At 41.5% G+C, this 13,635-nt stretch overlaps 1 protein-coding gene across 3 annotated transcripts in view; it reads left to right on the plus strand.

Annotated features, from left to right (window-relative positions):
* SESN3 (sestrin 3) overlaps window positions 1–13,635 on the plus strand; it is a 44,977-nt gene that overhangs the window by 10,365 nt on the left and 20,977 nt on the right. For 2 of the 3 annotated variants that reach the window (XM_030971373.1, XM_030971466.1), the window contains exon 2: window positions 13,035–13,100. In XM_030971373.1, coding sequence (XP_030827233.1) covers window positions 13,035–13,100 — 66 coding nt within the window. Of the gene's footprint in view, window positions 1–1,215; window positions 2,847–13,034; window positions 13,101–13,635 lie in introns of those variants that run through there. The other variant, XM_030971546.1, reaches the window with a different exon arrangement.

Genomic DNA, 13,635 nt, shown 5'->3' on the forward strand with positions numbered 1-13,635 from the left:
GCTGGTGTTTGACAAGTAGTTAGGAGGAAAGGTGTGTTGGTTGAAAAGGTCAACTAAACGTAATTAAAGGTTGAAGGAGCCTGCAGCCAGCATTGTAGTTCTTCAGGAGAGATGGAGTTTGGTGCCTCTTCCAGCAGGGCAGCGTCCAAGGGGAAGGAAAGCAGGCTGCAGCCATGGAGGGCTTGCTGCAAACATCTTTCACACATGGCTTAGAAAAGCAGGAGGGGAACGGAGGGGGCAGGAGGGTCTCCCTCCATGCCCCTGCTCTTCAGGCCACTAATGCAAAAGGTATTAGATAAAGGTGTAGTTACTTGACCTATTTATCCAACAGAAACTTGCCATACAAGCAAAAGCAGTTTGACTATCCAGTGCCGTTGCTGTTTTGTATGGGACACTCCTTTGAGTTAAGCTGTGCCTCGTGAATGCATAGAGGCAGCATCCAGCCATCCAAAATGATTAATTTGTCTTGTTTGAGAAGGTAGGTCTATGGCATCAGTTCTTGTTTCCCAGAAAAGCTGGACGAAAAATTGCATCGTCTCACCTCTGTCTGTATAGAGGTAGGGCTGGGGCAAGTAAAGGCTGTGAATGTGTCTCTTTGGAGCTGGGCTTACTCTGTTGAAAAGATCTCAGTTTGGGTTTGGTGACTTCATTAAGAAAAAGGGCAAGTCGACTGGAGGGCAATAAAGAACCTTATTAGGCAGTGCATGTTAATCGCTCTTCCATAGTTACAGAAATCATTATTCAAGCAGGGTAGAAAATAAGTGAGTTTATTATTTAATTATTAATTATTTATTTATTGCTGGTGCTTTTTTTTCCTTTTTTTTTGGTAGAGTCATTAAGTCACCAAACTGTAGCAAAAGCCCTCTTAGTAAAAGTATAGGCAGTACTCTGAGAAAATGGTAGCACCTGCCAGCAGAGGCTGGAGATAAATCTGAAGTTCTGTCAATCTGCTGGCCTCGGTGGCTGGAGAGAGCAGGAGTAGCTGATCTGTCTCTAGACAATTCTTGTATTTACATACAATAAATCTTCTGTAACAGTTAGGAGTCTTCATTTTTGAAAATCAGCATATCTTTTAAGCTCCATCGTGAAAATACATTTGTATCTTAGGTCTTTGCTGCCACCAGCTCAGCTACATTAAGTCAGTGTGTTTTGAAGATTGTATCTCACTAATGACTCACTTTGGTAAGATGTAACTTAAGATGCAAAATATTCTTTAAAAAAAAAAAAGGGGAAGAAACCGCCTGACTGCAAGAATTTTTATGGCCGTTCCAGCAAGTCGGTGGCTTGCGAATGTGCTGCTGAGATGAAGCCTTTCCTCTGTCTGTCTCTTAGCCAGACTTTCCCAGACTAATCAAATGTAAAACAGTGTGTCAGCTCCCTGCTCATTGTAAAACAGTCTCCTGGATTTGCAAACAAGACTCCTTGGAGAAATAATTTGTTCTAACTGGTGACCATTTTAGGATTTCCTATCAGGTGAAAAATCAAAAGAGCTCAACCATGGTTTTCCATCTGTGGCCCTAGCACCTGTAAGATTTTTCTGGACTTCCTTCAGGGAGACTGTGTAAGAAGACTCACTTCAGTAAACTCAGAGGCATGGTGTGGATGCCACCTCCTTCTGAAAAATGCTTACAAAGTTAACTAATCAAAAGAGGCTTAAACTCCAGGCTTAGACAGCAAGGCGCTCGCTCTTGGAAATTGTACCTTTAGGCTAGACGTAAAGCACATTAGTCAGGGAGATTTTATTTTCGTCTGGCACATTCTCTCTGTTTGAGTCATCAGCCAAAGAAAGATGGAGGAAAAAAGGTGCTTCTCTTAAAGCAGGAGGATATTGCTCCTTTTGGATGTCCAGGTGCCTTCCCAGGCAGAGCCAGGAGAACAGCATCAGTGTGCTTTACATTACTTGAACTGTTGCAAAGATGTCAGTGACCATCAGTTGTACATGAGCATTTGTCCAAGAAACTTGTGCCAAGGAGGCTTCTCATTTTCTTTTAAAAGCTTTTCAATGGATTAACTTAAAATTTAAGGAACATTAGCTACAAATTTTGCTATAAATCAGAAACCTTATGTTTCTGGCTCATGTTTTCATGATTGATGTTGTCTTGAATGTGAATGCAAATGGCTTAAAGTTCTGCATGGTGAGGTAGCATAGCCAAAATGTGCTTTTCTTCCAGTACCATCTGTCTAAACAAACATCCTCTGCCCATTAGGTCAGTAGTGAAGATCATAAGTATATTGTCTTCATGTTTTAAGGCATTAAAACATAAAGACAATAGGCATTTTTTTTCCTTCACCTTTTTCAAATCTAAATTGAGGACATTTCTGATGAGGTGCATTTAAAAAATGGGAATAATAACACCAGCTTCCTAAAACCATATTAGTAAAGAATTCAAGTGTAATGTACTTCAGATTCTGAAGTAAATTATATGATACCACCTGTGTTGAACAGGCAGTGCAGGAATGTGCTCACCCAGGCACTAAGGAGCTCCATAACATGGCTTGTATCATCCACCCTGGATTATCAGAATGCTTATTTCTGAAATGGTTCAGTTTTTCTAAAATGCTTCCTTGCTTGGGGGATGCCAGTTCCTATCTCTATGAGAAAATAAGTTCCATTTTAATAGCATGTAAAAAATAAGTATTATTTTTGAACTAATCTATTGCAGATATATGAGAGCATTAGGGCAGATACCGTGGGTCAGATTGCAACTCAGATTCTGGTCCCTGACAGTGGCCAAGGGAAGATACTGAAGAAAGGAGACACAAAATGGAACAGTTTGTTACGCACTCCCACAGCACCACCTCCCAGGATCCAAGTATTTGCCATTTGAAATCTTCCTGAGCTGGAGGTGAATTTTCCATATTTAATAACTGTTCTTGTATTTCTTTTCCATGAACTTGAGCACTTCACTTTTAAACACACTCTGGATTTTTGTCCTTAGCATCTTACAGCAACGATTTCCACAGCTTAGTTGCACATTGTGGAAGGGGCTTAGTATCTCTGCTTGAGCTTGTCGCCTGCTGGTTGGTTGATAATTTTTTATTGAAGGTGGCACAAGCACACTATGCATGGACTGTGACAGCAAGGAGTCAATCAATTAAAATTATTTGACATGCTTGTGACAGCAACATCAGCAGTTCAGAGTTGCTGTTTCTTAGACTCAAGCTACTGTGTTTCACAATCCTGTATGAAAAAGATGGCAGAAAACTAGCTGAAGGAGCTCCAGTACTGAGCAGAGCACATTTCCCTCTTTAAACTGTGTGAGAGGATTTTGTTTTCTAAATCTTGGCAAGTTACTTCCATGTCACTTAAGATAGTTCATACACCAAGATTCAAAATAACTGCTATGATCATTTGGTACATTAAAGGTAAAGCAGTTTGAAACCCCATGCTTGTGCCATTTGTTTGACTTTCTTATGTCTCTGAATAGAATTTGGTTTTATGTAATACTTGGTTAGTGAAAGGTGCTTGGGAGTGTATGTCTGCAGCAGCATTTACTACTCAGCAAAGAGATGGTGTCCTAGAAATTTTTACTGAGCTGAAAACACTACAAGGACACAGACTTATCAGAAAGGAGTGTTGGCAGGGATACACGCTGAGTTTATTTCTGGAGTGTGGGGCTTCTGCTCATGTACCTATTCCCTGAAATGCAACAAAGAAGCACCTGTGATATGCTCCAGGTAGCAAAATGTGTCTCTGCAGCGGATTTGCTGCTCTTCTGATAAAATTCAGACTCCCCACTTATATGTCCTGGTTCAATGGCCAATCGGGGGAGCTAGCAGAGTGCACCTCCTCCGGAATTTTAAAGAACAACTACAAGAAGAGTAAGCTGTACAGTGACATTGCAGGGTGAAAAGTAGCGGAAATGCCTGGGAAGCTGGATTGTGTGATCTAAAATCTCATAGTTACAGGTCAAACAGGTTTTCACATGGAAGAGGTCCTCAACCTTTGCCTTCTTGAGTTAAATTCTGTGGTGGATTTCCACCACACTCAGCTTGTGAAGATTTTTCAGTATTTGGTAATCTGTGAACATGAAGTGTTTGACATTAGTCACAAACATTGCTTGAATAACACCTCAGGCAGCAAAATACTTTGTGTGGCCAGGAGACCAGTGCAGGAGACCTTGTTGCTTTTGGTAGTCTGTCACGCAGGTAAGTTGAAGCTGGGAAGGAAAACCATTTTAGTGAGCTGGTGCAGAGGTCAGAGCCCAGCTTCCTCCCCTGCAGCTGTGGGGGACTGAGATGCTAATCAGAGGAGGATATTGTTATTATTTTTTCCATACAAGTGCAAAGGTGGGACTCCATACTTGCTGTGAGCAGATCTCTTTATGTTCACTCTGAGCTGTCAAGCTGCATCCTTTTAACTGGAAACTCAGCAGTGGCTGACTCAACATTTGTCTGGTTTCTCAAGCCTGTTGTGCAGCAGAGCTTCACGTGCCTGCCTGACTTAGGAACTGTTAACCAAGGACTTCTTCAAAACCAGTGAAGCCAAGAACTTCTTTAAAGCTGACTTGTAGAAGAGCAGCAGTTGTGCTAGCGGCTGCAATGTAGACATAACCTCAAGAGTTTCACCTTGGTAAAAATCCAAATCCAAATGTTTTAGGGCACACTGTGCCTAAAATCTCTCTCTCTGCTGTTTGTCATAACAAATGCAACACCAGTAACAAAGAGGAGAGATGAGAGAATGCAGCCTTGATGTTGGTCCCTAGTTAAAAATTCAACCAGTTTGTTTTTATAGTAGCATGCTGTTAAATGCATCTTCTTTTCTATAAACCCTTGGTGATGATATCTCTGCTGAAATACTGTGGCATTTGAAGTTTTTCTAGCATGAATTGCAGTGGAGTCCTTTCAAGACTTTCTTTAAAAAATTGTCAGAGTGTTGTGCAGTGTACTGCCCTTACATTAATTTAGTGTTTCAGTCATTTAGGATCTTTGAAATACTTGAAAAAACCAAAACCAAACAGCAACAAAAAAACCCTGGGCCACTTTCTTAACAGTAGGAGGATGCCATTATGCATTTACAGTATGGATGAATACCATTCTATTTTGCTTGCTTACAAGGCATGCCTTTTAGACAATACTTCTATTAAAAATTCGGTAGAGCATTCTTGGGAGACAGTTCTGCCAGAGATACATGATGGATTTGCATACCCCAGGGGTCTTTCTCTCTTTTTGTTTTTTAATCTCCAATTGGCAGTATGCCAAATAAATCAAATGTGTGTGTGTTTATGAATTGAAGTATTTAACCATTCAATTACTGCATTGTAAAGAGGCTGTGCTCTCAGTCATTAATTTAGGTATTAATTCAGGCCTGTCAAAGCAGCTGCTGTTCTGTCTGCACTTTCTAGCAATGTTTGCTGTATCTGTTGGCAGTGTTCTGCTGCATGGATCCAATGGGGAGGTCGATCTGGTCTCTCCCTAAGAGGATGGACTGTGTGGTGTGATGGCACTCGTGTGACCACAGTCACTGCCCTTGCCCACGCTGGGTCTGCAGCCTCCTGAGCTCATGGGACCCTTCTGGCAGAGCAAAACTAGGCTTGCTTAGATGGGCTGTGCTCAGGCAGGACAAGGCAGCCCTCTGCAAGGAGGCAGGGGATTAAAGGATATGCTGTGCTGCTTCAGAGAGCCTTTCTCAACACGCAGCGCTCCTGTCCTGGCTGATGAGCAGCCAGATTAACTCATTGCAGTTCTTCAGTTTTGCCAACTTAATGGCTAAAGGCTATGTTCTCCAAACTAGATAATGCTGGTCTGTCTCAGTATGTCAGATGTGGACTAAACCTGAAGGTGGAAGGGAGCCATGGTACAGATGAAACAAGTCCCAGCTAAAACCACTGAAGTTTTCTAGCTTTTGCTCTTAATATCTGGTGCTGTTGAAACATAGAAAATGCTTTTCTGCTGTGCTTGTAGTGTATTGAGTCATCTAGACATTCACTCACAAGATCTTCTGTCCTGAGGGCAGTTTTTGAGGAGCACACAAACTCCAGTCTTACTGCTGGGTGTGCAGGGAGGGAAGGGGGAAGTTCTCCATGGATGGATGAGAGAAGCATTGTTTCTCCTTTTTTCAATTCTCCCCATAATTTTGATTTTGATTTTTTTTTTGGTTTGGTTTTTTGAGCAGTTTTTTGAAGGCTGAAATAGACCAGAAGACCTTTTGTTGTCTGCTGGTGATACATGTTTTGCTGGTCTTCAGACCAATACCTGGGTAGCCATGAAGTCCTGTTAGTCTATGGTGAAAATTCAGGCTTTTCCATGACACAGTTGTTCTCATCCTGAGTTAGACATCACCTTCCTTTTTTCATTTGAACCATCAGGCAGCTGGCTAACTCTGATTTGGGTGCCTGTGTTTGGTCAGTTGAGTTTCATCCTTGGTATCTCAGAACAACTGGGGCATGAGTAAAAAGTCAGACTTTGAGGTTTGGCTTACATTAAATGCAAGTGATTCTCAAGCAACAAGGAAGTAGAAAAGGTTGCTGTTTGTCTCTCATCTTTTTCAGGTGTTAATAATCAATGTTTAGGTTTGATTTGGCACCATTAGTTGAGCAAATTTTGTTGTAAAGGTCTTTCCATTTTTCTATTTAGGAGCCTCAGACTTAGTTACACAGCTAGATGTACTCTGAACTTCAGTCAATATTAATTACAGGTGTGTCTTGAACTTGATACATTTTGATCCATTCTGACCAAAAAAAAAAAAGAGAAATACAGTTGAGGTTTCTTAAATAAAGAAGTGTATTTCAGCATACTTGTTACTCTGCCATGTGACTTGTGGTCCTCGGTGCAGTTGGAGGCTCCCAGGTGCAGTTGGAGGCTGGTTTTGGTTCATAGGAATGATCTCCAGCGCAAGGAGAGAATCACAGCAGTAGGAGCAGTAAGGATGCAGATGTAGGTTTGCTTTATGGAAAAGGTGATAGGCTTTTCTGCCATAACTTCGTGTTCACTGCTGAGTTTTTGTCCCGTGTGTACCGGATATCTTTCAAAGAGCAAGGAGCCATTGTGGGACTTCTCCTGCCTGACCATCCATCTTGGGCTGGGTAGAAATTGCTGACCTTTGGTTTCTAATTAGTGTGGATTGTGTTCTTAATAGCTGGTAGAGGGACGGGAACTTGGGATAGGCTTCCTTTTATTGTGTGAAATCCAAAAGGGCTGTAACCTGTTACCAGAGCAAAAGCTCTCCATCAATTGTATTACATTGGCTCTTTTCCCAGCTCTTTGCACCACTTCATCAGCTGTGAGGCACAAAGATGCCAAATTCATAATGTTAAAAGTTACTGGTTTAAGTGTTTTGAAATGCTGTTTCATTTAAAAAAAGATTTCCTGCTGTTTGACTTCCTCTGCTAATTTTCATCTTTATGGCTTAGTTTGCATTTTTGGAGTTAGACAGTCTGTTAAGAGGAAGAAACTGTTGCAAAATCACTTGAAATACCCCTAACAAATGACCCTAGGCTAGGACTTTTGCTTTGTGAACTCTCAACATTTTGACATTGTTTGTTCTGAACATTTCTTTTATTGCTTCTGGAGTTATAGCCTGGGTTTAGTTATAGGAATAGGTCAGCTGTAAGGAGAAGTTCTGCACTGCCAGCAAATAAAGTGTTATGCATCATTCAAATCATTGCTCTTCACATTTTTGTCTTTTGGCTTTTCTTTGCCTACAGAAATTGTTTTGAATAACAGGACACCAAGGTTTACCCTTTAAATGTATATCTAAAATTTTGAATTTGCAATGGAAACTTACTGTGAGATGAATTGTAGATATGTTCTGAAGCTATAAAGCTCCCAGTTTTATTACATTAGATGCCATAAACAGATCTTTTTCTTTAAAGAATGATACATCAAAAAATTGTTGTCAATAAATGTCAAAATTTTACAGCTTTGCTGAATATACTTCTTTGTTCTTGTCAATCAGTCTCTCCCAGGAGAACTGACATGTGAAGACAGGTAAAGTGTGACTGTTGAGGTTTTCATTTTAGTCAGCAAGACTATGTGTAGTTTTAACTATTACATTAATCCTCTGCAAATTTACAACAAATAATAAAATTATCACCTAAAATGAATTAGATATATCCTAAACTTCTGCCACATTTCTAAACTACTGTTCCTCTGCCAAGGTTGGGGAGCTAAATCAAAAGGCAACTTGGCATGTGCAGAAATAAACAAAATCCCTCCTGCATCCTAGGGAAGAGTTTGAATAAAAGTAGATGCTAAGACACAACTGGTATTCAGATAACTTTTCTTTAATGCTTTCTTCTGTTTTCAGTGAGGATGGAATAAGCAGATGGTCCAGTATGACTGTATGACTAAAATTGTGTTACAATTTACCGAAAATCAGAGCATTTGACTGTAATTAGAGCCAGTTGAGGTAGACCCTGTTCCAGGATCCAAGAACAAAAAATGAAAATATGTTCAGTAACAACAGTGGGAGTAGGAGAAAGCACTTTATAGGTGGGGTTTTAACCAGCAGCAGCAGCAAATAATGCTGCTTGTAATGTGAACTAAAATTCAAGGCATTTGTGTCTGTCAGCTGAAGAGCAAATATGTGCTCCATTACATTAAGTCTGTGAGATTGAACTAGTGTGTTTTGAGTTTGAAGAACTGTAAGATAAAACTGAGACTGGGGAATAAAAGCTATTCCTTTGGTAAGATTCAGCCCCAGATAGGGAATCCTAAACCTAGTTCTCCACTCCCATCCAGTGACACACTTGACTCAGATTATTGCTGCAGATGATAATGAGTATTTTAAAGAGATGGACCACTGAATTTAAATAACAAAGATCCTTACAAATCCTAGATGGTAGTAAAATGGCTTGTAGATTATAATATAAGAAAAGGTTTAATAAATAATAAGTTACTCATTACCTTCCCCTCAAAAACATTTCTGCTTGTTTAAGAAAAATAATTTGTTCCTCAGGAAAAGCTAATTTTGGGATGCCTTTAGGATTTACATTTGATCCGGTGCTGTTTATTATCCTGATGTCTTGGCAGTGGTGGCAGGTGTTGTGAGAGTGGAGGTTCTGAGCCCCTTTGTGAGTGTTTCCCAGACACTTGCACTGCTCTGAGAGTTTGCAGGGACACAAGTGGCAGCGCTGTCACAGCTCACAAAATTCCCTCTTGAATGTTTCTTCCCTGTGATCCCCCTCCCCGCATCCTGTTGTAGCATGGCCACCTTGATGTCAAGTGCAGGATGAATTAGATTTTATGTGCCATGTGTGTAAGAATCCTCCCTGCACCCATAGCAGTGCAGGCACTTGCTCCTTGCCCGTGTTTTCTGAATCCATAGATACTCAGAAGTGCTTCCTAAAGCAGCTGTTTGATCAGCCCCACCAGCTAGCACTTCCATTCTCAAGCAAAACAGCCTCTTTCACAGCTTGCTAAAAATAGCCATTTCTTTAAAGCCTGAGGACACGGTGATTCATGTGGTGGTGAAGAGGAAGAAAGGTTATTTCTTTTGCTTTGGGCTTTGGGAGGAAAGCCGCTGTGCTATCCCAGTGCCAGCTGGGCTCGTGCTTGCTCCCCCTTGGCCTTCATGGCCGCATCACCAACCCCAGTGATTCTGGCATTCCTTGCTCTGCCATTTGGCAGCTATTTGGGATGCAGGTGCCTCATCCCAGTCTTGGCTCTGGAGGGAAGGGTGTGCAGTCACTGCCACAACTGAAAATAAACCCGTGAGATGGCAAGTTGCGGATTTGTGTCTGGGTTTTTGCAGAGCTCACCCAAGGACAAAGGTATTTCTTACAGTTTATCCTGGGCAAAGGGGAAATGCTGCTACTTTGTCACCATTCAGATTCCTGATGAAGGTCCTGACGCCATTGCAAGTGCAGTTTAAGGACAGGAAGAAGTCACAGGTTGAGCTTACATCTGATTTTTCATGAATTCCTGCATCAGCTCTCCCGTGCTCTGCAGGGGTCTCGTTCTGCTGTCTGACACCACAGTGTGACAGTGACACTGCTGCTAAACCTGCTCTGAGGCTCTGGCTTGCAGCAGAACATGCTCAGGCACACCTTTTTCTGCTTTGCAGCCTTTCATCATCTCATTCCTTCTGAGGAAACAGCCCTCAAAAAGGTACTAGTCTTAATGTAAATGGAAATTGTTCTTACTCTAGCAGTTTTGTTTCTGGAGGATCATGAAGCAGAGAATGACTGGTAGATGTGTGTGCAGCATTTTAGTTGCTGAGCAACCTGTTTCTTCTTTCAGCCTCTTAGCAAAAGAATCCAATTTCAAATAAGATATTTGGGACCCTGGCTGACTTAATGATAGTTAGTGTAATCTGCAAAGACTACTTGGACAGGAAAACAAAATGGCTTTCTTGGAAAACAAGAAGCTTTGCAAGAATTTTCACCATAAAGGACCATAAATCTGCACTGTTGCTTTCTAATTCCCATGTACTGGTTTTTGTGTTTGGGCTCTCGGGTAGACCTTAAATCCTTGTTCTAGATAAAGCATGCCCAGAAGGAGTGGTTCTTATCTACAGCTCAACAAAGCCAACATTATCTTTCTCAATGCTTGTAAACTTCACGTGGTTTTATTTATAGCATCCCGAGAACTTGGGCAACCAGATGATGTTTGCTCCTTTTCTCCTCACAATCTTGTTTTCGCCTGCTTTAATAAAATAACAGCTTTGGCAAGAAGGCAAAATAATCTTTCTTGTTGGTGGAAGAGAAGAATATAATTTCTAATATCAAAAAAGCCCAGCTCCCTGTAAGTGTCTAGTGATAAGACTCATCAGCTTGAATGATCATGTTCAGGCTTTTGGGGTTTTGTTCTTGTTTTGGTTGTTTGTCTCTTTTTTTTTCCCCTTTTTTTTAGAATTGTTTTTTTTTAGAATTGCCACCACCCAAAAGGAGTTGGATTTTGTTCTTTTTGTAGTAGATGTTCTCACAATTTTCATGTCTGACTATCTCCTGAACTTTTTGTCATCATTCACAGGAATTAACTGTTGATACTTGCCTATATTCATCCACCCAAGTACCATTTCCTCCTTTCCTCAGCAGTAGCTTATCTGCAGGCACAAAGGAGTAATAGCAGTCACACTGAATGGGAAAACAGGGGAATGGAGCCCAGATCCTGCCAGAAGCAACAAAGGGATTTTTTTGCTATGGTCTGGCCTTAAGGACCAGCTTTGCAGAGCCTGAAGAAGGTATAGTTCAGAGAGCAGGGTGGAGAAGGTTGAGCTCTGGTATGCTCCAGCAAAAGCTGACAGTGTACAGGTATCCAAGTTGTGTCACTCATACAAGCTGCTTCCTCCAGATTATGTAGTGTGAAATAAAGGTTTTAAACTTTAATTTCCAGATAACCTTCATAAACCAAGTAAAATCCAAGTTTGGATCCAATCTTGGAAAGCATTTCTTTTTTTTTAATGTTGGTAGGAATGACTGGCTGCTGGCAAGGCTGTGTATTTGAGGGCAGAAGATGTCTTCCTGTGCCTTGTGTAGCTGTGTGAGGAAGGGGTTGCATGTGCAGATACCAAGACTCTCTTCACCGTCTCTTCATACTTTAGATTGAGTACTTTTTGTACACGAGAAGTGTTTTACAGGATTTTTGGGGCTGTGACAGTAGGCAGCAGATGCAGGAAGTTGTCTCCTGGCTGCTGGGCTTCATGTGGTTGATCCAGCTTATTTCTGCATCTTTTAGCAGCTAATTGTTCCAAAGTCACAAATTCAATTGTCCTGTGAGAGTTTGCTTTGGAACATCTTTCCTGAATAATCATTGCTGATTTTTGCATGTTATTCCTTAATCTAATTTAGAAAGGACAGGGTGTTTTTAAGGATCAGGACAATAGTTACGCAGCTCCAGTGGCTTAATTTTCCTGGGTGGAAATCGGTGGCACATTCATTATAGGACTGGCACTGCTGTTTTGTGCACACTGGCAGTTAAGCTTAAAGCCCCCCTGGTAGGTATTTAAGAGTCATTTGTTATGGAAAACTTCAGCCTTTTATGTTAGGGGCACGAAATACTTAGTATGCAAATCCAGTACTGCTGTTTATGGATAACATATTAAGAGTCACCAACATTGTGGTTGCAATTAGGGACTTGAGACAAGTGTGCAGCCAGCCAGATAGGTGGAAAATAACCATAAAGGGGAAAAGAAGAAAAGACAAGAAGCAACTGCTTTAAATTTTTGCAAGGAAAATTCAGATTAGACATTAGGAAAACTTAAACAGTTTGAGGAGTTAGTCACTGAAATAAATGACCCATGGAGAGGAAGGAACCTCCAGGAGAATTGGACCAACACTGTCCAGGAATCATGCGGACAATGTTGGTCCTGCCCTTGATGCATCAGAGGAGCAGACAGCCTCCCCAGGTCCCCTTCACTCCTCTGGTTGGCAGCACAGTTTATCTTAATCCAGTTTCTTATCCCTAATAAATCAAAAAAGTCCTCTGGCTCTTGTTACACTGTCGGCTTGTTCTGTACTAAATATATCCTCCTGCCTTGTAGCTGGGGTTTGCACACCAAGGCTCGTGCTGCTTGCAGTGTGCTCCAGGCTCAGCAGTGAGCCAGGTGGCCTTTTCATCAGGTTTCTTGAAAATGCATGTAACTGGGTCTTGCTGGTTTGCTTTTCATGCCAATATTTGGCACAAAAAGTTCTTACACTCTTCACAATACTAAGGATCTCATCAGATGCTGACGTTGAAAAAAAACCAGCATCTTGCTTATAATTTCCTGAGTGTGTTTTTTTTTTCCCCTCTGTTTTCAAATTTCCATTCAATCCAGTAAATTGGCTAATTTTAGCATCATGCCACATGTTTTGTTGCTATTGTCTGTGTATCTTTAAACTGGTCTGTCAACCAACTGGAATTAGATTTTTGGGGTTTGTTTCTGCCTTACCCCTGGCCAAAATTGGTGCTGCTCCTTGCCAAAATGAATGCCATTCCTTCATGCAAAGTACAGGGGATGCAAAGCTGATCTAATGTGGTGTGGTGCCATACATCCTAAGTGAACACCCAGCAGGCTTTGTGAAGAGAATAGAATCCAGACCTTGAAGACCTTATCTTGTGAGGTGAATATTAATTCCTGACAGTGACTGAACTATGTGACTGTTTTGCAGGAAAAGAGAGTACAGGTCTCCCCGCCGTTGACAAGAGGACCAAGTGCCTTTATACCAGAGAATGAAGTAAGTTTGCCGTTAGCTGGGTTTGGGTGATAGTTCTGAAAATAATGACACTGAAGGATGGTTCTATGACCCTGCTTGTTCCATGGTACCTGGATGAGCTCCCTTGAAAGCAAAAGCAATGGTTTCTGTGGAGCAGGTTCCAGTGGGTAATGGTTTCTCTCCAGCAGGTTCCAGTTCCAACCCATCCTTTCACACAAGTGGTACTGTTTGACATCTTTTCTGTTACCAGCTTTCCCAGAGACAGCCATGAGTGACAGCTCTGCTCTTCTTGGGTGGGTGTGAACACATTATTTATAATGCCAGACCTGAGGGGAGGCCTGTCCAGTATTGCAGCAGTGTGATTATGCAGCTCTCAGAGCAGTGCCTGACCTTCAGTTTGAGTGAACCTGCAAATATGACTTCACTGCTTAGACTGTAGCTGTGGCTCTTGAGAGAATTTATGGCTGAAAGGTAGGAGTGGATTTCAGACTGGAGATTTCTACCATGACAAATGCCGACTGTGGTTTGTTGAACAAACGACTGCCTCTGTCCCTCA

The sequence above is a fragment of the Camarhynchus parvulus genome, chromosome 1 (assembly GCF_901933205.1).
Source record: "Camarhynchus parvulus chromosome 1, STF_HiC, whole genome shotgun sequence".
Lineage (NCBI taxonomy): Eukaryota > Metazoa > Chordata > Aves > Passeriformes > Thraupidae > Camarhynchus > Camarhynchus parvulus.